The sequence below is a fragment of the Ranitomeya imitator genome, chromosome 2, assembly GCF_032444005.1.
Source record: "Ranitomeya imitator isolate aRanImi1 chromosome 2, aRanImi1.pri, whole genome shotgun sequence".
Taxonomy (NCBI): domain Eukaryota; kingdom Metazoa; phylum Chordata; class Amphibia; order Anura; family Dendrobatidae; genus Ranitomeya; species Ranitomeya imitator.
The window spans coordinates 653108546-653132352 of record NC_091283.1 but is presented as its reverse complement, the minus strand read 5'-3'; the positions used below and the strand labels follow the sequence as shown (position 1 = coordinate 653132352).

The 23807-nt window shown below is 43.3% G+C and overlaps 1 protein-coding gene across 2 annotated transcripts in view; it reads right to left on the bottom strand.

Moving 5' to 3' along the window:
• Positions 1-4012: 4012 nt before the first annotated feature.
• Positions 4013-23807, bottom strand: part of LOC138667097 (oocyte zinc finger protein XlCOF8.4-like) — a 29479-nt gene continuing 9684 nt past the window's right edge. The window contains exons 3-6 of one of the 2 annotated variants that reach the window (XM_069755404.1): positions 19203-19290; positions 7874-8044; positions 7665-7788; positions 4013-6147 (exon numbers count right to left, since the gene is read on the bottom strand). In XM_069755404.1, the coding sequence (XP_069611505.1) occupies positions 5198-6147; positions 7665-7788; positions 7874-7951 (1152 nt within the window). In that variant the 5' untranslated portion in view covers positions 7952-8044; positions 19203-19290 and the 3' untranslated portion in view covers positions 4013-5197. The remainder of the gene's footprint in view (positions 6148-7664; positions 7789-7873; positions 8045-19202; positions 19291-23807) is intronic. The other variant, XM_069755403.1, reaches the window with a different exon arrangement.

Below are 23807 nucleotides of genomic sequence, written 5' to 3'. Positions count from 1 at the left end.
TCAGCTCAATGTGCATACTTTAGATGTGCTGCCATGTTCTTTTTTAGAAAAAAGAGGCTTCTCCTGGCAACACTTCCAAACAAGTCATACTTGTTAAATTTTTTCTAATGGTACTGTCAAGACCTTGAATATTTATCATGCTGAGGCCTTTAGAGTCTGAGTTGTAGCTCTTGAATTTTTGCAATTTTTCTGAGCATTGCACAGTCTGATTGCAGGGTAAATTCACTTCTTGGAAAATGGTCAACTGACTTGAACGTTTTCCACTTATGAACAATGCTTCTCACTGTAGAATCATGACCTCTAATTTGTTTGGAAATGGCCTTATGACCTTTCCCAGACTATATTTCCTTGCTACATTGTGTTAATACATGCCTGAATGCTCCTGACCACAAAGTTTACTGATGATTAATCGGGCATTAGAGTAGCAGTATGAGCTGCTACTTACCCTGTTCATTTCTATAGGAGCATTAATGGGTGTACTTAACTTTTCACACACTGTATTTTTGACTAGTTTTTATTAAATACCGCATATAATGACACAGTAAAATATAAGTGTTGTGCTCATCTAATGCTGTAATTACTTAAATGTAAAACCTTCTAATGTTAAGTTTATTTTATAATGTGCTGATACATAATACCATAGAAGTGAAAGCGTCTGGGAGTCGGGCGCTACAGATTCATTAACCCCTTTACCCCCAAGGGTGGTTGGCACGTTAATCACCGGGCCAATTTTTACAATTCTGACCACTGTCCCTTTATGAGGTAATAACTCTGGAACGCTTCAATGGATCCTGATGATTCTGACATTATTTTCTCATGACACATTGTACTTCATGATAGTGGTAAAATTTATTTGATATTACCTGCGTTTATTTGTGAAAAAAACGGAAATGTGGCGAAAAAGTCGCAATTTTCCAACTTTGAATTTTTATGCCCTTAAATGACAGAGATACGTCACACAAAATACTTAATAAATAACATTTCCCACATGTCTAATTTACATCAGCACAATGTTGAAACAAAATTGTTTTTTTTTTGTTAGGGAGTTATAGGGGTTAAAAGTTGACCAGCAATTTCTCATTTTTACAACCCCATTTTTTTTTTTAGGGACCACATCACATTTGAAGTCACTTTGAGGGGTCTATATGATAGAAAATACCCAAGTGTGACACCATTCTAACAACCGCACATCTCAAGGTGCTCAAAACCACATTCAAGAAGTTTATCAACGCTTCAGGTGTTTCACAGGAATTTTTGGAATGTTTAAAAAAAAAGATATATTTCTTTTCTGTAAAAAAAAAAAATGAACATTTAACTTTTTTCCACAAAAAATTTACTTAAGCTCCAATTTGTTTTATTTTACCAAGGGCAACAGGAGAAATTGGACCCCAAAAGTTGTACAATTTGTCCTGAGTACGCTGATACCCCATATGTGGGGGTAAACCACTGTTTGGGCGCATGGCAGAGCTCGGAAGGGAAGGAGCGCCATTTGACTTTTCAATGCAAAATTGACTGGAATTGAGATGGGACTCCATGTTGCGTTTGGAGAGCCCCTGATGTGCCTTAACATTGAAACGCCCCACAAGTGACACCATTTTGGAAAGTAGACCCCCTAAGGAACTTATCTAGATGGTGGTGAGCACTTTGACCCACCAAGTGCTTCACAGAAGTTTATAAAGTAGAGCCGTAAAATAAAAAATCATTTTTTCACAAAAATGATCTTTTTGCCCCCAATTTTTTATTTCCGAAGGGTAAGAGAAGAAATTGGACCCCAAAAGTTGTTGTGCAATTTGTCCTGAGTACGTTGATACCCATTTGTGGGGGTAAACCACTGTTTGGGCGCATGGCAGAGCTCGGAAGGGAACGAGCGCCATTTGACTTTTCAATGCAAAATTGACTGGAATTGAGATGGGACTCCATGTCACATTTGGAGAGCCCCAGATGTGCCTAAACATTGAAACCCCCAACAAGTGACACCATTTTGGAAAGTAGACCCTCTAAGGAACTTATCTAGATGTGTGGTGAGTACTTTGAACCCCCAAGTGTTTCACTACAGTTTATAATGCAGAGCCGTGAAAATAAAAAATCCTTTTTTTTTTCCACAAAATTATCTTTTATCCCCCAGTTTTGTATTTTCCCAATGGTAACAGGAGAAATTCTACCCCAAAAGTTGTTGTGCAATTTTTCCTGAGTACGCTGATACCCCATATGTGGGGGGAAACCACCGTTTGGGCGCATGGCAGAGCTCGGAAGGCAAGGAGCGCCGTTTGGAATGCAGACTTAGATGGATTGGTCTGCAGGCGTCACGTTGCATTTGCAGAGCCCCTGATGTACCTAAACTGTAGAAACCCCCCACAAGTGACCCTATATTAGAAACTAGACCCCCCAAGGAACTTATCTAGCTGTGTTGTGAGAACTTTGAACCCCCAAGTGTTTTACTACAGTTTATAACGCAGAGCCGTGAAAATAAAATTTTTTTTTTTTTTCCCACAAAAATTATTTTTTAAGCCCCCAGTTTTGTATTTTCCCAAGGGTAACAGGAGAAATTGGACCCCAAAAGTTGTTGTCCAATTTGTCCTGAGTATGCTGATGCCCCATATGTTGGGGTAAACCCCTGTTTGGGCGCACAGGAGAGCTCGGAAGAGAAGGAGCACCGTTTTACTTTTTCAATGCACAATTGGCTGGAATTGAGATCGGACGCCATGTCGCGTTTGGAGAGCCCCTGATGTGCCTAAACAGTGGAAACCCCTGAATTCTAATTGAAACCCTTACCCAAACACACCACTAACCCTAATCCCAACCATAACCCTAACCACACCCCTAACCTGAACATGCCCCTAGCCCTAATCCCAACCACACCCCTAACCCCAACACAACCGTAACCACACCCCTAATTCCAACACACCCCTAACCCTAATCCCAACCATAACCCTAACCACACCCCTAACCCTAATTCCAACCGTAAATGTAATCCAAACCCTAACTTTAGCCCAACCCTAACTTTTGTCCCAACCCTAACTGTAGCCCTAACCCTAACTTTAGCCCCAACCCTAACCCTAATGAGAAAATGGAAATAATTTTTTTTTTTCAATTTTATTATTTTTCCTTAACTAAGGGGGTTACGAAGGGGGTTTGATACTATTATAGCGGGTTTTTAAGCAGATTTTTAGGATTGGCAGCCGTCACACACTAAAAGACGATTTTAATTGAAAAAAATTGTTTTTGCGTCTCCACATTGTGAGAGCTATAATTTTTCCATATTTTGGTCCACAGAGTCATGTGAGGTTTTGTTTGTTGCGGAACGAGTTCACTTTTTTTTGGTACCATTTTCGGGCAGGTGACATTTTTGCTTTTCATTCCAATTTTTTTGAGGCAGAATGACCAAAAACGAGCTATTCATGAATTTCTTTTGGGGGGGCGTTTATACCGTTCCACGTTTGGTAAAATTGATAAAGCAGTTTTATTCTTCGGGTCAGTACGATTACAGCGATACCTCATTTATATCATGTTTTTATGTTTTGGCGCTTTTATACGATAAAAACTATTTTATATAAAAAATAGGTAATTATTTTTGCATTGCTTTATTCTGATGACTATAACTTTTTTATATTTTCGCTGATGATGCTGTATTGGGGCTCGTTTTCTTGCGGGACAAGATGAAGTTTTCAGCGGTACCATGGTTATTTATATCCGTCTTTTTGATTGCATGTTATTCCACTTTTTGTTCGGCGGTATGATAATAAAGCGTTGGTTTTTGACTCTTTTTTTTATGGTGTTCACTGAAGGGGTTAACTAGTGGGGGGACAGTTTTATAGGTCGGGTCGTTATGGACACGGTGATACTCAATATGTGTACTTTTATTGTTTTTTTTTAAATTTAAATAAAGAAATGTATTTATTGGAATAATATATTTTTTTCCTCTTTATTTAGGAATTTATTTATTTATTTTTACACATGTAAATATATATATATATATATATATATATATATATATATATATATATTTTTTTTTTTTACTTTTTCCCACGGGGGGACATCATACTATAGTGCAAAGCAGTGTGTCAGATCAGCGATCTGACAGGCACTGCAGGGAGGCTTCCCGGCGCCTGCTCTGTGCAGGCGCTTGAAAGCCACCTCCCTGCAGGACCTGAAAGGAGTCCTGCGGCCATTTTGGATCCGGGGCCTGCCGGGAGGAGGAGGTAGGAGACCCTCGGAGCAATGCGATCAAATCTCAGGGAAGCACGCAGGGAGCCCCCTCCCTGCGCGATGCTTCCGTATGCCGCCAGAATGCTGCGATCATGTTTGATCGCAATGTTCCGGGGGTTAATGTCCCGTGAGCGGTCCGTGACCGCTCCTGGCACATAGTGCGAATGTCAGCTGTAATAATCAGCTGACACCGGCGGTGATCGGCCACGCTCCCCCGTGAGCGTGGCCAATCGCCTATGACGTACTATCCCGTCACTGGGAATTAAGTCACAGGTCACCTCGATGGGATAGTATGTCATATGGGATAAAGGGGTTAAGAGGCACAAATCTCTTCATAAAAAAAGAGTGTCTGACGAGTGGTGTGTGCCAAGACAAAAATCTTACTCTAGTCCCTGGAATACCACAGCTCGCCAATAATTAGACGAGCTGAGGCATCACGACCCCACCATGGCCCCGTTGCACCCTAGCGTTGCCAATTTTTGTGGAGCTGGGAGAAATCAAAAGTCGCAAAGGTTTTGCACATCTCCGAGTTGCACAAAAATGTTTCAACTTTTCAAAGCTAATGAACAGGACCAAATGTGTTCTTGCAAGAAGTAACTAGCTCCATCTTTTATTACACTTCAAATATTACACCATCTACATAGGATGGAGGCTATATATTGTGCTGCCCCTACTCAACGTGAGCACAATCCTGAGCACAAGTTTTAGTAATATATTGCAAAAGTTTGCATTACTTTTATCATGCAGACGGAGTAAATTTTAAGAATAAGTCTGGGTCTTGTAGTCAAAGCATTCAAAACCATAATTCATGTAACAGATTTACAACTATTTTAGGCTATTGGCTGTCAACAGCTAAAACGCTTGTTGCAACAGCCATCGGCTTGGAGATTCTACAGCCCTTGGATTTAGGGAATCATGATCGATACGCCTACTTTCCAAGTTTATGTTTTGTTGTCAACTCTAAACTGAAAAAAAAATTAAAATATTAGCTTCATACTAAGATAACAGCTCCTCTTCTATGAATACGGCGATGTGCAGTAAGATGAGCACTACAGCTAAAACACTTCCCACATTCTGGGCAATTAAATGGCTTCTCTCCTGTGTGAACTCTACTATGTATGGTGAGATGTGTCTTTCGTCTGAAACTCTTTCCACACTCATTGCAAGAAAATGGCTTTTCATCTGTATGTATTTTCTGGTGTCTAACGCGGTTTGAGTTGTTTGAGAAATACTTTCCACATACATTGCAGATATAAGGCCTCCGGACCGTGTGAGCATTTTCATGTTTCAAACAATCTTCACTGTTGGCAAAACGTTTCCCACATTCCGAACAAGCAAATGGCTTTTCCATTGTATGAGTTTTTAGGTGACTACTGAAATGCGTGCTGTTGCTAAAACACATCCCACATTCCGGACAAGAATGAATCTTTCTCCCTCCATGAACTCTTTGATGAAGAACAAGCATGGAGTCAGAAGAAAAACATTCTCCACATTCAGAACAAATAATAGAAGGTGGCTCTCCTTGAACAGCGTCGTTCTTATGGAGATCAACATTGCTAGTGTAATAATTTTGATATTCAGTTGTGATGTCTATAAGGTCGGTTGCTTGGTCAATAGAGGAATCATGAGTTTGCTCTGTGTAGGTGTCAGCATCAGTGACATTTTCTTCTTCACAAGAGACTGATTCTTCCTTAATATGAATAGAAGGATAAAGCTGAATATTCTCTGCACAAGTGTCTGAGTCATTTCCATCTTCACCTGAAGCAGATTCCTCCTTAATGTGAAGAGTTGGATATTGTATATAAACGTCATTGCGTGATAGATTTTCTCCTTCATTAAAACATTTATTTTGCTTAGATGGATATTCATTACTATCTGTGACTGTGAGGTTTTTGTTCCTTGGCAAGGTCAAATTTTCTGTAATTTTGGCTTTCGATATACCTATTAAAAAAAAAAAAAAGTCCAATGATGAATACCAGTCAGGTGTGTTTATGTAGCATGTTGTTAAAAACAGTGCCTTATCGCATACCCATGTAAAGTTTAGAGTACTTTATCCCAACTAGCCATTATTAAACTAAAGAGGAAAGAATAATTGGATATTGTCTCAGCGCTGCGTCTGGACTTTCCTATCACTTTCAGAGAGTCAAGGTAAGCAGCAGCATGCTTGCTCAGCTATCACTCTTTTCAAAATCCTCCTTGTCTAGATTGTGTGGCTGGAAAAAGGGTAAGGAGGAATGGGGTGGAGGGGGGCAGTGGTCCCATATTCTAGGTGTTTTGACCTTAAGAGGCCTAATGATTATCACCTATCCAATGGAGAAAGGATCTGTGTTTTTAACAGATGGAATACCAATAAGACCAACAACATTCTGCCTGACTGAAGGGGATGGGGAACTCATATACAATGCGGGCAGACAGTCAAACTTGCAAACACATTGCAAATGCACAGACTGCATCTAACAAATTAGGAAAATAATGCTGAATTTAGGAGTCGGAGCAAAGCTAGAAGAATGTTGTGAATTCTGTGGCAGAGCTCCCTCCTGTGGTCACAAGTGGTACTTCGGCTGATTCTCTCTATGAGCTTCCGTTGGTGGAGGAAAGTGGTACTGCGGCTTCTGAGTTTCCTTCCTCAGGTGATGTGGTGAAGTCGTTAGGTGCTGCTCTATTTAACTCCACCTAGTGCTTTGATCCTGGCCTCCAGTCAATGTTCTAGTATTGGACTTGCTTCCTCCTGGATCGTTCCTGTGGCCTGCTGCTCTGCATAGCTAAGTTGCTCTTGTGTTATTTTTGTTTGCTGTTTTTTCTGTCCAGCTTGTTTATTTGGTTTTTCTTGCTTGCTGGAAGCTCTGGGACGCAGAGGGTGTACCTCCGTGCCGTTAGTCGGTACGGAGGGTCTTTTTGCCCCCTTTTGCGTGGTTGTTTGTAGGGTTTTGTGATGACCGCAAAGTTACCTTTCCTATCCTCGCTCTGTTCAGAAAGTCGGGCCTCACTTTGCTAAATCTATTTCATCTCTACGTTTGTCTTTTCATCTTAACTCACAGTCATATGTGGGGGGCTGCCTTTTCCTTTGGGGTATTTCTCTGAGGCAAGGTAGGCTTATTTTCTATCTTCAGGCTAGCTAGTTTCTCAGGCTGTGCCGAGTTGCATAGGGAGCGTTAGGCGCAATCCACGGCTGCCTCTAGTGTGGTTGGAGAGGATTAGGGATTGCGGTCAGCAGAGTTCCCACGTCTCAGAGCTCGTTCTATTATTTTGGGTTATTGTCAGGTCACTGTATGTGCTCTGACTTCTGTGTCCATTGTGGTACTGAATTACCTAATCATAACAGAAGAAGCAGAATGTTTTATTACTTAATCTATGTGCCTTTACTCAAAATTTAGTAACAGGTGACCAAAAAGTTCCTCCTTTGGCTGATCAAAAGTCCCTTATAGAATTACATTTTGTTTGTAAGATTGTTCTCTCACCTGGTGATGTGTGAAGCTTGTGGTCTTCCATCATGAAGTCCTTGTGCAGATCTATGTGACCTTCCAAATACTCCCACTCCTCCATGGAGAAATAGACGGCGACATCCTGACACCTTACAGGAACCTGATGTATACAATTATACAGTCATCAGCCAGATACCAGGAGTGGTGTTACTGTATAATATCCCAGCATTCCCAGTAGCACTCACCTCTCCTGTCAGCAGCTCAATGATCTTTTTGGTGAGTGCCAGGATCTCTCTCTCATCGTTTTCATTATCCAACAACATAATGGAACTCTGAATCCTGCTGCACCCGTGGGTCAAACGGGAACAGCTGCTAGGTGTCACAAGTTCACCACACTTGTTCACAACGGTACAATCCTGTCAATCAAAAACCACACTCTATAAACGTAAGTTATAAGCAGAACAATATGAACAATATACAGTGCTTGACAGAGGAGTATTACTCTTTGTAAAGTTATATTAATCAATATCTCGCTGAACACAAAAACCATATCCAAAATGTTGACAGGACTGCGTTTCATAGAACAATATTTTAACACACAACATTAGTTTTACTCCGCTTAGTTGATGCAAAAATGTATACCCCCCACATGAAAAACTACTACTATCTCGTATGACCGCCATGATAAATCAGGACAGTACAAAGTGTTCTAGGCATGGAATGAATAAGTTGGTGACATATTTCACCATCTATCTTTTTCCATTCTTCAAGAACAACCTCTTTTAGAGCCTGGATGCTTGATGGAGAGTGATGTACACGTATCTCTTCGGAATTCCCCATAGGTGTTTGGATTGAGTTCAGATCAGGAGACAGACTTGAACACTAAATCACTTTATCACTGTTAAATTTCAAAAATACAACATTGGCCTTATATATTTGTTTTGGCTCATTTTCATGTTGTAAAAGTCTACCAAGGGCACTGAGTGATGGTAGCATCTTCTCTTTCAATATAGATCTGCACATCTGTGAATTCTTGATACCAACAATGAAATGTAGCTCCCCGACACCAGCAGCACTCATGAAGCCCCACATAAGGACACTGCTACAACCATGATTCACAGTAGGAATCATGCATTTTTCTTTGTTCGCTTCACCTTTGCTTCACCATACAGTTTTGAAGCTATTAGTTCCAAAAACATTTCTCTTGATCTCATCACTTCAGAGTATAGAGTTTCAGTATTTTTCAGCATAGGCCCTAACAAATTGTAGGTGGATTTTTCGTACATGAGCATTAGAACAGTCTGCCTATGTTTGTCATTTCCTGTAGTGTACACCGTATTGTTTCACAGGAAATACCCCAGTTTGGCTTTCCTCTTCTTTAGCTATCTATAGTGAACGTACATGTCAATTTACTTCAACCTTTCTCATCAGAAGACTCTCCTGTTTAGGTGTTAACTTCTGTGGTCGACCTGGATGTCTCTGAGAAATTGATGCAGTTCCATCTTTGTTTTATTATTGTTTCACTTTTGCTACAGTATTCTGACTGATAAGTAAAGCTTTGCTGGACTTCTTATAGCCTTCACCTTTCCTGTATAAAGACCTTGTGACATTTCTCTGCCATGTGGTGCCATTGCTGACAAGATGAAATGAGAAGGCATTCTCTTTGTTAAGTAACGCTCTTATAGTAAACTGTCTGCTGGACTCCTGTTTAATGAATTACCGTATATACGCCGAGATTTTCAGCCCATTTTTTTAGGCTGAAAGTGCCCCTCTTGGCTTATACTCGAGTCACCCCTACCGGTCTGTCTCCCCTTCCCAGGTCTGTCTCTCTGTCACATCATACTCACCTGCTCCCGGCGCGGTCCCTGCTTCTGCCATGGACTCTGGGCACCGGCAGCTCTTCTTGTGTTCAGCCGTCATGTGGTACCGCTCATTAAAGTAATGAATATGGATGTGACTCCACTCCCATAGGAGCAGAGAGCATATTCATTAATTTAATGAGTGGTACCAGTGAACGCTGAACAGAGGAACAAGCTGCCGGCGCCGGAGAAACCATCGCATCACGGAAGCTGCCAGGGACCGTGCCGGGAGGGTGAGTATGACAGGGGAGGGTGAGCATTGTGATATTCACCTGTCTCCGTTCCGCGTCCTCTGGCTGTGACGTTCAGGTCAGAGGGCACGATGACGTGTTTAGTGCACACCGCCCTCTACCTGAATAGTCACCGCAGAGAGCCGGAAGACGGAGCGGCGCGTGGAGGTGGAATGGTTACAGGTGAATATCGCAAATGCCGGTGTTCCCGCCTGCTCAGGACAAGAGGTGAGTATGTCATTTTTATTTTTTTTTAAATCGCAGCAGCAGCAGCATATGGGGCAAATGTTTCTATGGAGCATCTTATGGGGCCATAATCAACCTTTGTGCAGAATTAAATGTGGCAAATGTTTCTAAGGAGCATCTTATGGGGCCATAATCAACCTTTGTACAGAATTATATGGGGCAAATGTTTCTATGGAGCATCTTATGGGGCCATAATCAACCTTTGTGCAGCATTATATGGGGCAAATGTTTCTATGGAGCATCTTATGGGGCCATAACCAACCTTTATGCAGCATTATATGGGGCAAATGTTTCTATGGAGCATCTTATGGGGCCATAATCAACCATTATGCAACATTGTATGGGGCATATTTTTGTATGGAGCATCTTATGGGGCCCATCATAAACGTTATGGAGCATTATATGGGGTGTATTTTGTATGGAGCATTATATGGGGCGCAACATGAACTGTATGAACTGTATGGAGCATTATATGGGGTGTATTTTGTATGGAGCATTACATGGAGCGTATTTTGTATGGTGCATCTTATGGGGCTCCTGATTCAATATGGATATTCAAAAACACAACCTATTGATGTCTCAATTAATTTTACTTTTATTGGTATCTATTTTTATTTTTGAAATTTACCAGTAGCTGCTGCATTTCCCACCCTAGGCTTATACTCCTATATACTTAAACCCCTAGTTTTTTGTAACAAAATTAGGGGTCTCGGCTTATACTTGGGTCGGCTTATACTCGAGTATATACAGGTATTAGACTTAACAGTTCTGAAATTCTTGTAAAAGGGAACCTGTCACCCCCTGGGACGTATATGACCTATTAATATGGGCATACAGGTGATAGAAATGTTTAACTAGTCCTACCTTGATGTTGAGAAATCTTAAATTCTTTCCCAAAGCTAATAATTTCTTCCAAGCTCCTGGGCCTGGAAAAAACCTGCCTCCTGTCTTCATTATAATACTATTCCTTCCTACATAGTCATCGCTAGGAACCATGTGTACATAGGGATGACTATGCACAGAGGAATTGGGGAGAGCACCTTATCGTCGCGCATGCCGGAGGTCATTGGAGCAGAACTCGCCAGCGCCTGCATAGAAGATCCCTGAATCCACTGCTCATGACAAAAGTTTGGAATAATCTTCCTGTAGTACGTGATTCCCAGCAAGGCCCTAACTTCCTTTTTTTAGAGTGGTTTCGGCCAGTTTTGGATTGTGTCCACTTGATTGATCTGGGGTTTTATTTTTCCTCTACCTACTACAAAACAAGGTACTTCCAATGGCACATTTTTTTTGATTTATCGAAAATTCTGGCTTCCCGAGAGCGTCAAACAACACCTTGACCTTTCCAAGATGACTTCCTCAATCTGGACTTAATATTACGAGATCGTCCAGGTATGACACAGTGTAATTCTTATGGGATGCAAGGATCCAGGCCATGGCCCTCTGGAAGGTGGCCGGAGCTCCCTGCAGTCCGAACAGAATCCAGACATACTGGAAGCAACCATCGGGCATGGAGAAAGCAGTCTTCTACTTGTCTTCTTGTGACATGGGGATTTGTCAATATCCATTTGTTAGATCCAAGGTGGTTATGTACCTTGCCGGCCCAAGTCTCTTGATCAGCTCACCGACACGTGTCATCAGATATGCGTCGAACATGGAGACATCATTCCACTTCTGATAATCATTACAGTATTTCCATTCTCCATCGGGTTTTGGATCAAGGACAATAGGGTTAGTTCACCTCTCTTAAATTCTTCAATGACTCTGAGATACAGCATATGCTTCACTTCCTTGCAGGTCAGTTCTCAGGCAGTCTCTGGAAAAATCGGTAGGACTTCGAATTCACCCGCACATGGGGTTCCATCAGAACCTCGTGTTCTATGACATTTGTACACCCCAGCAAATCTGAGAACAGGTCCCAGTTTTGCTGCAGCAATTCCTGACATTTATGGTTTTGGCCCTTCAATAGGACCTCTGCTATTCTGATATCTTCATTGAACCCTTCTGGCTTAACCAGCAAACACTGTGTTTCAACAGGGCCCCTTTGTTGCCACATTTTGATTGATAGCAGCATGAGTGGAGTGGTTGACTGAAAAGATGGGATAGGACAGGATTCGCCTGGTGACGTCTGGACCAATAGAACCTCCGCCTGACCGGTTCTTGGGTTTTGTCCCAGAGAATACTACCTCCTCATCTCTCACCATTACACAGAAGGGCAACCCGTTAGGCTTTTGGGTTGGTGAGACTTCTTTAGGACCAATCTGTCTCTTACCCACGCAATCGAAGTCTCCAACCCTCCCCCATAAGCCACAAAACAACACAAAGTCCCGGCCTATGACAACTGGGTGCAATAAATCCTGGACCACGCTAACTTCATGGGACTCATTACCGCAGGCCGTCTCAATGACCACTCTGGCCACCGGAAAGTCTTTAGCATACTTTTGAATGCAGCGGACACCCACCCTCATCCCAGGGAGCAATTGGAGAGGAAGTGTGGCCCTCATGAGACCATTCACTTTTACAGGAAAAGCTGGGGGCCCCTCACTGTGTGGACAGTCCACTCTGCAATCCGGATATGCACAGAATGAACACCAGCATCCCATGCCACAGTCCATTTGCTCTGTGGTCATGGGACAATGGGCAGCTATATGACCTGGGACTTGATATCTCCAGCATATTACATCATCCGATGATACCCTTGGCATGACCTCCACCGCCTCCTTAGACTTTGGATGCTTCACCCCCCTTTTTAGCCTCAGCTAAGTTGCCTCACAATTCACCCAAGTGAGTAGCACTCTCACAATTGGTGTTAGAAGTGCGGGCAGCATTCCCGTGGATCACGTGTGAGACCTACAGAGGTACTGTATGTCCTGGGTGAAGGCGGCCATAAGCCAGCAAATAACTTCAGACAGCATGGAGGACCTGGTGAAACACTTCGTGCAAACCCAGCTGCAGCAGCACCAACAACAACAGCTGGCACAGCAAGATACAAACTGCTTATGCAACAGATCCAGGATCCTTGCAGTTCGTAGCACTGAGGCAGCTCTGACTCCAAGGTCCACTGCTGAATTTTCCATCTGAAACGCGGTAAGAGGAGCCCTTTAGAAAATGACTGAGGGTGATGATAGAGACCTATTTGACAGGGTTTCTGAGAGGAAGAAACTTCGAGCAACGTGCAGAAGATGATTGCAGACATAGTCCACTACACCTGCACAGATGGTAGAGCAAGTGGTGATGGACAAGTTTGTGCATTCCCTTCCAAGGCCAATATGGTTATTATTTATTTATATAGCACCACTGAATCCATGCTTTCTGTACATGAGAAGGGGTTACATACAAATTACAGATATCACTTACAGTTATCAAACTAACAATGACAGACTGATACAGAGGGGCGAGGACCCTGCCCTTGCGAGCTTACATTCTACAGACTTAGGTTGCCCAAGGTTATCACCAGAACATCGATAACCTGGTCAGACTGGTTGAGAGGTATAAAGGGGTCAAGGGTTCCTTGGAAAGCAGCACACTCTATACTTGGGGTCACAATAGGGGGCAGAAGCCCAAAAGTGGGTGAGTGTCCAAGGTCCAAAGGAGCGGGGAAGGTAATGCCAAGGGTCCTAGCTAGTCATATTACAACCCCTGGCAAAATTATGGAATCACCGGCCTTGGAGGATGTTCATTCAGTTGTTTAATTTTGTAGAAAAAAGCAGATCAACAGACATGGCACAAAACTAAAGTCATTTCAAATGGCAACTTTTTGCCTTTAAGAAACACTAAAAGAAATCAAGAACAAAAAATGTGGTAGTCAGTAATGGTTACTTTTTTTTAACCAAGCATAGGGGAAAAATTGTGGAATCACTCAATTCGGAGGAAAAAAATATGGAATCATGAAAAACAAACAAACAAAAAAACACTCCAACACATCACTAGTATTTTGTTGCACCACCTCTGGCTTTTCTAACAGATTGCAGTCTCTGAGGCATGGACTTCGTGAGTGTCAAACAGGACTCTTCATCAATCTGGCTCCAACTTTCTCTGATTGCTGTTCCAGATCAGCTTTGCAGGTTGGAGCCTTGTCATGGACCATTTTCTTCAATTTCCACTAAAGATTTTCAACTGGATTGAGATCCGGACGATTTGCAGGCCATGACATTGACCTTATGTGTCTTTTTTTCAAGGAATGTTTTCACAGTTTTTGCTCTATGGCAGGATGCATTATCATCTTGAAAAATGATTAGATCATCCCCAAACATCCTTTCAACTGATGGGATAAGAAAAGTGTCCAAAATAACATAAACTTGTGCATTTATTGAAGATGTAATGACAGCCATCTCCCCAGTGCCTTTACCTGACATATGGCAGCCCCATATCATCAATGACTGTGGAAATTTGCATGTTCTCTTCTCGCAGTCATCTTTATAAATCTCATTGGAACGTCACCAAACAAAAGTTCCAGCATCATCACTTTGCCCAATGCAGATTTGTGATTCACCACTGAATAGGGCTTTCATCCAGTCATCCGCAGTCCGCAATTGCTTTTCCTTAGCCCATTGTAACCTTGTTTTTTCCTGTTTAGGTATTAATGATGGCTTTCGTTTAGCTTTTCTGTAAGTAAATCCCATTTCCTTTAGGCGGTTTCTTACAGTTCGGTCACAGACGTTGACTCCAGTTTCCACCCATTCGTTCATTTGTTTCAGTGTGCATTTCCTGTTTTGGAGACATATTGCTTTAAATTTCCGGTCTTGACGCTTTGATGTCTTCCTTGGTCTACCAGTAGGTTTGCATTTAACAACCTTCACATGTTGTTTGTATTTGGTCCAGATTTTAGACACAGCTGACTGTGAACAACCAACATGTTTTGCAACACTGCATGATGATTTACCCTCTTTTAAGAATTTGATAATCCTCTCCTTTGTTTCAATTGACATCTCTAGTGTTGGAGCCATGATTCATGTCAGTCCACTTGGTGCAATAGCTCTCCAAGGTGTGATCACTCCTTTTTAGATGCAGACTAACAAGCAGATCTAATTTGATGCATGTGTTATTTTTGGGTTTGAAAATTTACAGGGCGATTCCATAATTTTTTCCTCAGAATTGAGTGATTCCATAATTTTTCCCCTATGCTTAGTTAAAAAAAATAACCATTAGTGACCAACATTTTTTGTTCTTGATTTCTTTTAGTGTTTCTTAAAGCCAGAATGTTGCCACTTGAAATTACTTTAGTTTTGTGCCATGTCTGTGATCTGCTTTTTTTTCTACAAAATTTAAAATAACTGAATGAACATCCTCCAAGGTGGTGAGTCCATAATTTTTGTCAGGGGTTGCATATGCTGGAAATGTCACTGTCCAGACCATATAGTTGCCTGTTGTCCCCTGACCTCAGAGCAGATGGACTGTAGCCTGGGGCGCCGCTGTTCATACTATGCGTATCTGGCCTCCAGTGTGAACTATCCACCACGAGGGGCCACAAGCTTGTCCCGTAAAGGTGAATGGTTGACAAGTGACTGAACTGACTGAATGAGTTTGGTGACCCTCGTGAGGGTCACACTTCCTCTCCAGCTGACCCCAGAGAAGAAGGTTGGAGTGCACTGCATTCATGAGGATAAAGACTATCCAGTAGCCAGAGTGGACATTGAAACAGCTCGAGATACTGAGTCCAACAAGGTTGGCGTGGTCCATGACTTACTGCATCCCATTCTCATAAGCCGGGACTTTGTTTTTGGACCTGTGGGGTAAAGGGACAGGGGTCAGATTTGTTGTCCCCAAAGAGGTATCACCACACCCAGAGTCTGAAAGGTTTCCCTTCTGTGTCCTTGTGGGGGATGAGGAGGCAGTGTCCCCTGAAACCAATGATCCTGAGTTAGAGGTGACCGGTGAAAATTTCATGTCCACCCAACATAGGAACCTAACTCTGAGGGAGGCTTTCAATAAAGTAACCGTCATAAATGGTATAGCACAGGAGCCAGGGAGGCTGACACCAGGTGTCCCTATTTTAAGTGGAGTGGGGACTTATTGTACCGGGTTACGAAAGTGAGGGAGGCGATTGTGGAACAGTTATTGGTACCAAGACCCTATAGATGGGAGGATGTTGGACATGGCCCATTCACAAGACTTGGGTGACCATCTAGCGGTGGGCAAATTTCAAGAGCGGGTCATGCAGAGGCTCTATTAGCCCGGATGTCACCGGGAAATCTTAAAGTATTGCAGGCTCTGTCCCACCTGCCAGCTAACCCCCTACCTCTCACATTTGAAGCCCCATCATGCCATTACCCATCATAGAAGTGCACCATTCAAAGATAGTAAGCCTTGTGGAAAGATTCAATAAAATCTTGAAGAGTATGCTTAGGAAGGTCATAAAAAAAGATGGTCGAGACTGGGACTGTCTCCTATTGTATTTGCTGTTCTCTATATGGGAGGTTGCACAGGCCTCTACTGGGTTCTCTCTGTATGAAATTCTGTATGGCCAACATCCACAGGTACTCCTTTACATAGCGAAGGAAACCTGGGAAGCCAAAGTCGTGCACCACCGGAGCGTCACTGAGCATGTAACTCATATGCAGGAGATTGCGAAGGTGATGGCCATTGTAAAAAAGGACATCTCCTCCAGGCACAAGAAGCTCAAGCTATGGTCTACAACCGGTCCTCGTAGAACGAGTCCTCGTATTAATTACCACCATGGAGAGTAAGAACTTGGTCAACTGGCAAGGGCCTTATGAGGTGGTGGAAAAGCTTGGTGAAGTGAACTACAAGATTCATCAACCAAGAAGATGTAAGCCATACCAGGTCTACCACTCCAATCTCATCAAGCCGTTGTAAGACAGAGATCCAGTTGAAACTCCGTGTTTGCTGGTCAAGCCAGAAGCAGCTGTTAAAGGAGTCGCAATGGTTGAAACCCTGTTGAAGGCCCAAAAAAGAGGTGTCAGGAATTGTTGCAGCAGAACAGGGATCTGTTCTCAGAATTGTCAGGGTGTACAAATGTCATAGAACATTAAGATCTGACTGAACACCATGTGCAGGTGAACTTGAAGACCTATCGATTTCCTGAGGTCCGACGAGAAGAAAGTTGTATGTTGAAACTCAGAGTGATTGAGGAATCCAAGAGCGCATCGTCTAGCCCGATTTTTCTGGTTCCAAAACACAAGTTCCAACAAAGTGTAGAGAGATCATCCTTATTCTCATTTGTACATGGAAACACTTGAGAAGCAATGGAATGAAACTGAAAGGGAGAAGATACAGATTAGATATTAGAAAAAAGCTTTTTCACGGTGAGGGTGATCAATGAGTGGAACAGGCTGCCACGAGAGGTGTTGAGTTCTCCTTCAACGGAAGTCTTAAAACAGAGGCTGGTGAGACATCTGTTTGAGATGTTTCAATTAATCCTGTGCTGCATTGAGCAGTGGGATGGACATGATGACCCTTGAGGTCCGTTCCAATGCCAACAACCTACGATACCTATGATATGTAGTAGGTAGAAGCGAGATCAAACCCCAGATTAGTAAAGTGGACACAATCAAAAAGTCATAAAGAACGCTCTCAAAGAAGACCCTTTCTAAGAATTGTGGGGTACTTCAGTAGATTCATTCCAATATTTGCCATGATGGCTGCACCGATGACTGACCTCCTTAAGGGGACAAAATTAGATATGGCCTAGTGGACTGCAGAGGCGGCCTTTCAAGAGCTGTAAGCAGCTGGTCCTGGTTACCCCCACTTCAAGAAGTAATTTCTACTCCAGGCAGACACCTCAGTAGTCGGTTTAGGAGCAGTCCTTTCTAAGGAGATACACGGGGCGTAGCACCCCGTTCTTACCTGAGTAGGAAGATGTGGTAATGTGAAAATAAATATTCCACAGTAGAAAAGGAATGCTTGGCCATAAAGTGGGCGTTGGACACATTACGGTACTATCTGTTAGGGCGAAAATTTAACGTAGTATCATACAATGACCAACTCAGGTGTATGAGGGAGAAAAAGGGGAAAAATGCTCGAGCTACCTGCTGGTTTCTAGCTCTGCAGGATTTTAGTTTCCATGTGGAACATAGAGCCGGGAGGCTACATGGTAATGCCGATGCCCTCTCAAAAATCCCATGTCTAGTAGAAGGTGCCAAGCACCACAGGTTTATGCACAGGGGGGAGGTATGTAGCAGACACATAGTTGATGGGTGGTATGTATCACAGAGGTGGTTGGCATCTGTGATATAAACCTGGAGTATTTCTATAGTGCACATTGTAGGAAGAAGCTTGTTTGGTGCATCTAGGCCAGATTTTACAGGCAGCCTAAGAGATGGGCGGGTCTGGCTGCCCACATTCCCCACCTCTGGGTGTGGTTCAGATGTTAAAATGGAGTCTGCTGTATGACACATGGTCTGTGTGTATGGAGGAAGAAGGCCTTCTGTGTCTTAATTAGAGACTGAACCGGTATACTGGATGCTATCCAGCCTGTGTGGCCAAGATTGGCTCTAAAGAGACACCGGCGAGAACTTTTTAGTTTGCTTTGCCTTCACTGAAAGGCTGTTTGTTTTTCCTTTGGATGGTTTATGAAGCACCATGAAACCAGTATGGACATTTAAATGGAAATGCTTCCCGCGTCGCCTCATGACGCACCCAAGTGAGTAGCAATCCCATATTAAAAAGAAATTATATATGAACTAGCCACCTATGAGTTGGTGGTTAACCTTGGCAACAAGCAATAAAAAATCCTGCAACTCGTTTATCTTACCCACTTATATAGCACCATCATATTCAGCAGCACTTTACAAACATCATCATCACTGTGCCATTGAGGATCTCAATCTAAATTTACCATCATTGTATCTTTGGAATGTGGAAGGAAACCCTTGCAGACATGGGAAGAACATACAAACTCCTTGCAGATGCTGCCCTAAATTGCCATGAGAGTCAAGATTAGCCTTAATGGACAATAGCTTGCTAAAAACCTACTATTAGAGAGGTTGTCTCACAACAGACTGATAGATGCTTGTCCCAACAAATTGTTCTTGGTTATATTCAGAACACCAATAACAATAGAGTGTGCCTAACAACAGGGGAAACACACCTGTCAAGTGTCAGACGTGAGACCTGGAAGTATAATATAAGTCAGTGGATATGCCATACATGCCTATTGTGAGACATCCCTCTGAAAACTGAACATGTTAGAAGTACACAAAGAGGACCGCTCAACTCTAACCAAAATCAAATGACAACAGGGAGTTACCATTCCCCATGTCAATAAAATGTGTACTTACAAAACATAACGCTGTCAGCTCTGATTGAGTCACTGGATTAGGGAAAGGTGAGCGCCATCTCAGTTTATTGTTTTAACCCTCTGCTAGCCTACGGATGATAAAATGTTAAAACCCCTTTAATAAGAAATCTGTCAACAAGCAGAGTTTAAAGTGAACTGTGCTGGAGGTAAGGCTACATTCACACATCCAACAGACTGTCCTTTTCTCATGTCATTGGTTGTGCTTCCGTATGGCTTGCTTTCTTTGTCATCTGTTCTAAGAAACTGAATTCGATAGATTGTCTAAAATTCTATCCATTGACTGTAATTCTATCCATTGACTGTTAAGTCTGTTTTCAGTTTGCATCTGGGTTTCACTGATCCCCAAAGACTTCAATAGTCGAGTCAGATCTGCAAAACGGCTGAAAGTAGGACATGCTCTTAGTGTCACCTGCTTTAAAACAGATGTGTCAATAAAAAGCTGGAAGGAAAGTAAAAGCGCAATAGGGTCTTATCTGGGTATTAAGAGATATCTCTAATCAGATTTTACTCCCCAGATAGAGCCCAAACACAGGCTTAAGGTGCCGTTACACTAAAAGACTTTCCAACGATCATGACCAGCGATACGACCTGGCCGTGATCGTTGGTAAGTCGTTGTGGGGTCGCTGGGGAGCTGTCACACAGACAGCTCTCTCCAGCGACCAACGATCCGGGGAAAGACTTCGGCATTGTTGAAACTGTCTTCAACGATGCCAAAGTCCCTGGGTAACCAGGGTAAACATCGGGTTACTAAGTGCAGGGCCGCGCTTAGTAACCCGATATTTACCCTGGTTACCATTGTAAAAGTTAAAAAAAAAAAAAAAAAAACACACTACTTACTTACATTCCGATGTCTGTCACGTCCCCCGCCGTCAGCTTCCCTGCACTGACTGTCAGCGCCGCCGGCCGTAAAGCAGAGCACAGCGGTGACGTCACCGCTGTGCTCTGCTTTACGGCCGGCGCTGACACAGTCAGTGCAGGGAAGCCGACGGCGGGGGACGTGACAGACATCGGAATGTAAGTATGTAGTGTGTTTTTTTTTTTTTTACTTTTACAATGGTAACCAGGGTAAATATCGGGTTACTAAGCGCGGCCCTGCACTTAGTAACCCGATGTTTACCCTGGTTACAAGTCAACACATCGCTGGATCGGCGTCACACACGCCGATCCAGCGATGACAGCGGGTGATCAGCGACCAAAAAAAGGTCCTGATCATTCCCCACGACCAACGATCTCCCAGCAGGGGCCTGATCGTTGGTCGCTGTTACACATAAGGAGATCGTTAGCGAGATCGTTGCTACGTCACAAAAAAGTGTGACGTTGCAACGATATCGTTAACAATATCGTTATGTGTGAAGGTACCTTTATAGAAATATTAGCTGCCGCAGATCCACCGGTCTCCTCGTGACTAGCCAAAGTGTAAAAAAAAAAAAAAAAAAACGGATAAAAAGGTGGATTAACTTCGGGTTGCTTGAAAGATAGAAGTCCATATGGATATTCAGATGAAAAAGTGACTTTATTCAACGCGTTTCGGAGTACTATGACTCCATCATGAAACCACTAAAGTATACTATATGGATCCGTGCGCTGTTTTTTAAAGCGTTTTTCATCTTTGGGGACAGTTTCCTTTTTATGATTTTGGGCTGAAAATCATTTTTGCAATTGGGTTTCATAAAAATTTTTGCACTCTTCCCTCTCCTGTTTATTTTGGCTGTTGAGCCGTTGGCCGCCAAGATTAGGCAGTCTGCTGAAGTATCTGGGTTTAAGTATGGGTCAATTGAAGAAAACCCCCACGCTATAATGGAGACCCCAAATTATGTCGGGTTTCTTAAATCAGTGTCGTCTCCATTTTGAGCTCTTGCCGTTACAATACCCCACCGATCGGGCTAAGATAGCTTTCATAATTTCTCATCTTGAGGGGGATGCGTTGGCGTGGGTAAATCCTCTCTGGGAGCATGACGATCCTCTTATGTCACACTTAGCAGATTTCTTTGAAACATTCCAGGTCGTCTGGCCTCCACTACCGAGTCTCTATTCAATTTACAACAGGGGACCCTATCTGTAGGTCAGTACGCCATTCAGTTCCGCACGCTATCTTCTGACCTAGGGTGGAATAATGAGGCCTTGGTAGGGGCATTTTGGCGTGGACTATCCGGGCGCATTAAAGATGAGTTGGCGGGGCGAGATACTCCTACCAATTTGGAGGATCTGATATCCTTGGCTACCCGTATTGACCTCAGATTTCAAGAACGTGCATGTGAGAGAAGGATTCCTCGCCCTTCCCTGCCGTTACGTAGACCACCTATTCCAAGACCCAGAGCATCTACTTCCGTACCTGCGCCTGAGCCGATGCAAGTGGACCGGCTCAAGATGTCTGAGCAACGGCGCCAGGAGAGACGCACCCAAGGCCTTTGTTTCTACTGTGGCAGTGCTTCCCATCTCCTCCGTGCTTGTCCTGATCGTCCGGAAAACTCCTCCGCCTAGGTCAGGTAAGAGAGGCCTTCCTAGGTGCCATGTGATACCTCTCTACCCCTTACGCTTTCCGTCCTACTTCATGTCTCTGGTAAACGCTATTCTCTGCTTGCTTATATTGACTCGGGTGCAGCTGGGAATTTTATCAGACAAGAGGAGGTTGTTAGATTTTCTGTCCCCGTTAGGACCTTAGAAAGTCCTCTTTTTCTTGCTTCGGTGGATGGCAAACCCTTGCAAGAGACTGTAACCCAGGTCACACAAGTAGTAGACCTTTAAGTAGGGGTTTTACACAGGGAGAAAATTGCGTTTTACGTTTTAGCCAATATTTCTCATCCTGTGCTTTTAGGCCTACCATGGTTGCGGACCCACGAGCCCGCATTAGATTGGCATAATGGCAATATTCTTTATTGGGGGGATTCCTGTCGGGCTCGGTGTCTGTCGTCCTGTCGGTACGTCCTGTGGGTGACTCTTCCTCTTCCCTTGCTTTTCCTGGTCTGCCTTCTGCCTACTCTTCCTTTTCTGATGTTTTCAATAAGAAGGAAGCGGAGAATCTTCCTCCACATCGGTCCTATGACTGTCCAATAGACTTGGTTCCCGGTACCATGCCACCACGAGGAAGAATCTACCCCCTCTCACCTGCAGAGACTCAAGCCATGTCGGAGTACATTCAGGAGAACCTTGCCAAAGGTTTCATTCGGAAATCCTCTTCGCCAGCAGGAGCCGGTTTCTTTTTTGTCAAGAAAAAAAGACGGCTCTCTTCATCCATGTATAGACTATAGAGGTTTGAACAACATAACAGTGAAGAACAAATATCCGTTACCATTAATCTCAGAGCTCTTTGACCGTTTAAGAGGAGCACGAGTGTTCACTAAGCTGGATCTCTGTGGTGCTTACAACCTGGTTCGAATTCGTGCAGGAGATGAATGGAAGACCGCATTTAACACCCGTGACGGCCATTATGAGTACTTGGTTATGCCTTTCGGTCTCTGTAACGCTCCTGCTGTATTCCAAGAATTCGTAAATCACGTCTTCAGAGATTGCCTGTATGTTAGTGTCGTAGTTTATCTAGACGACATACTCATCTTCTCTCCGAATCTCTCCACCCATCGACGTGACGTCCATCTGGTTTTACAACGTCTCCGTGAGAATCATCTTTTTGCCAAGATCGAAAAATGTGTTTTGAACAGTCAAGTGTACCTTTCCTGGGATATATTGTTTCTGATGCCGGTCTGAGAATGGATCCAGCCAAAGTGTCTGCGGTTCTGGATTGGCCACGGCCAGTAGGAGTTAAAGCCATTCAACGTTTCCTCGGCTTCGCCAATTACTATAGGCAATTTATTCCACATTTTTCTTCATTAACCAAGCCCATCTCAGCTCTCACTCGCAAAGGAGTTGATTCTAACAACTGGCCTTCGGAGGCGCAAAATGCATTTCTAACTTTGAAACAGAGATTTGCTGTAGCCCCGGTGCTTCATCGTCCTGATGCCAACAGACGCTTTGTTCTTGAAGTGGATGCATCTTCCTTGGGAGTCGGAGCAGTCCTCTTACAAAGGTCAGCTACTGGACGTATCGTCACGTGTGGTTTCTTCTCCAAGTCATTTTCCTCTTCGGAACGTAATTACTCTATCGGAGACAAGGAACTGTTAGCCATTAAGTTGGCCTTAGAGGAGTGGCGTTATCTCCTCGAGGGGGCTGTTCATCCCTTCACTATATTTACGGACCATAAGAACCTAGCCTATGTGCAGTCTGCCCAAAGACTAAATCCTCGACAAGCTAGATGGTCCCTGTCTTTTGGACGTTTTGATTTTGAACTCCATTTCCGTCCTGGTGACAAAAATGTCAGAGCTGATGCTCTCTCACGGTCCTTTCAACCGTTGGATGAAGTGGAGAGTCCTGCACATATTATTGACCCTGCTAGGATAATTTCCGTTGCTCCTTTGGATGTAATTTCCTCGCCTCCTGGGAAGACCTTCGTGGCAAGTAAGGACAGAAGGAGAGCTCTGCTCTGGGGTCATTCCTCCAAATTTGACGGGCATGCGGGAGTTAAGAAGACCCTTTCTCTTGTAGCACGTCACTATTGGTGGCCGTCCTTTCGTCGAGATGTCCAGGATTTCAT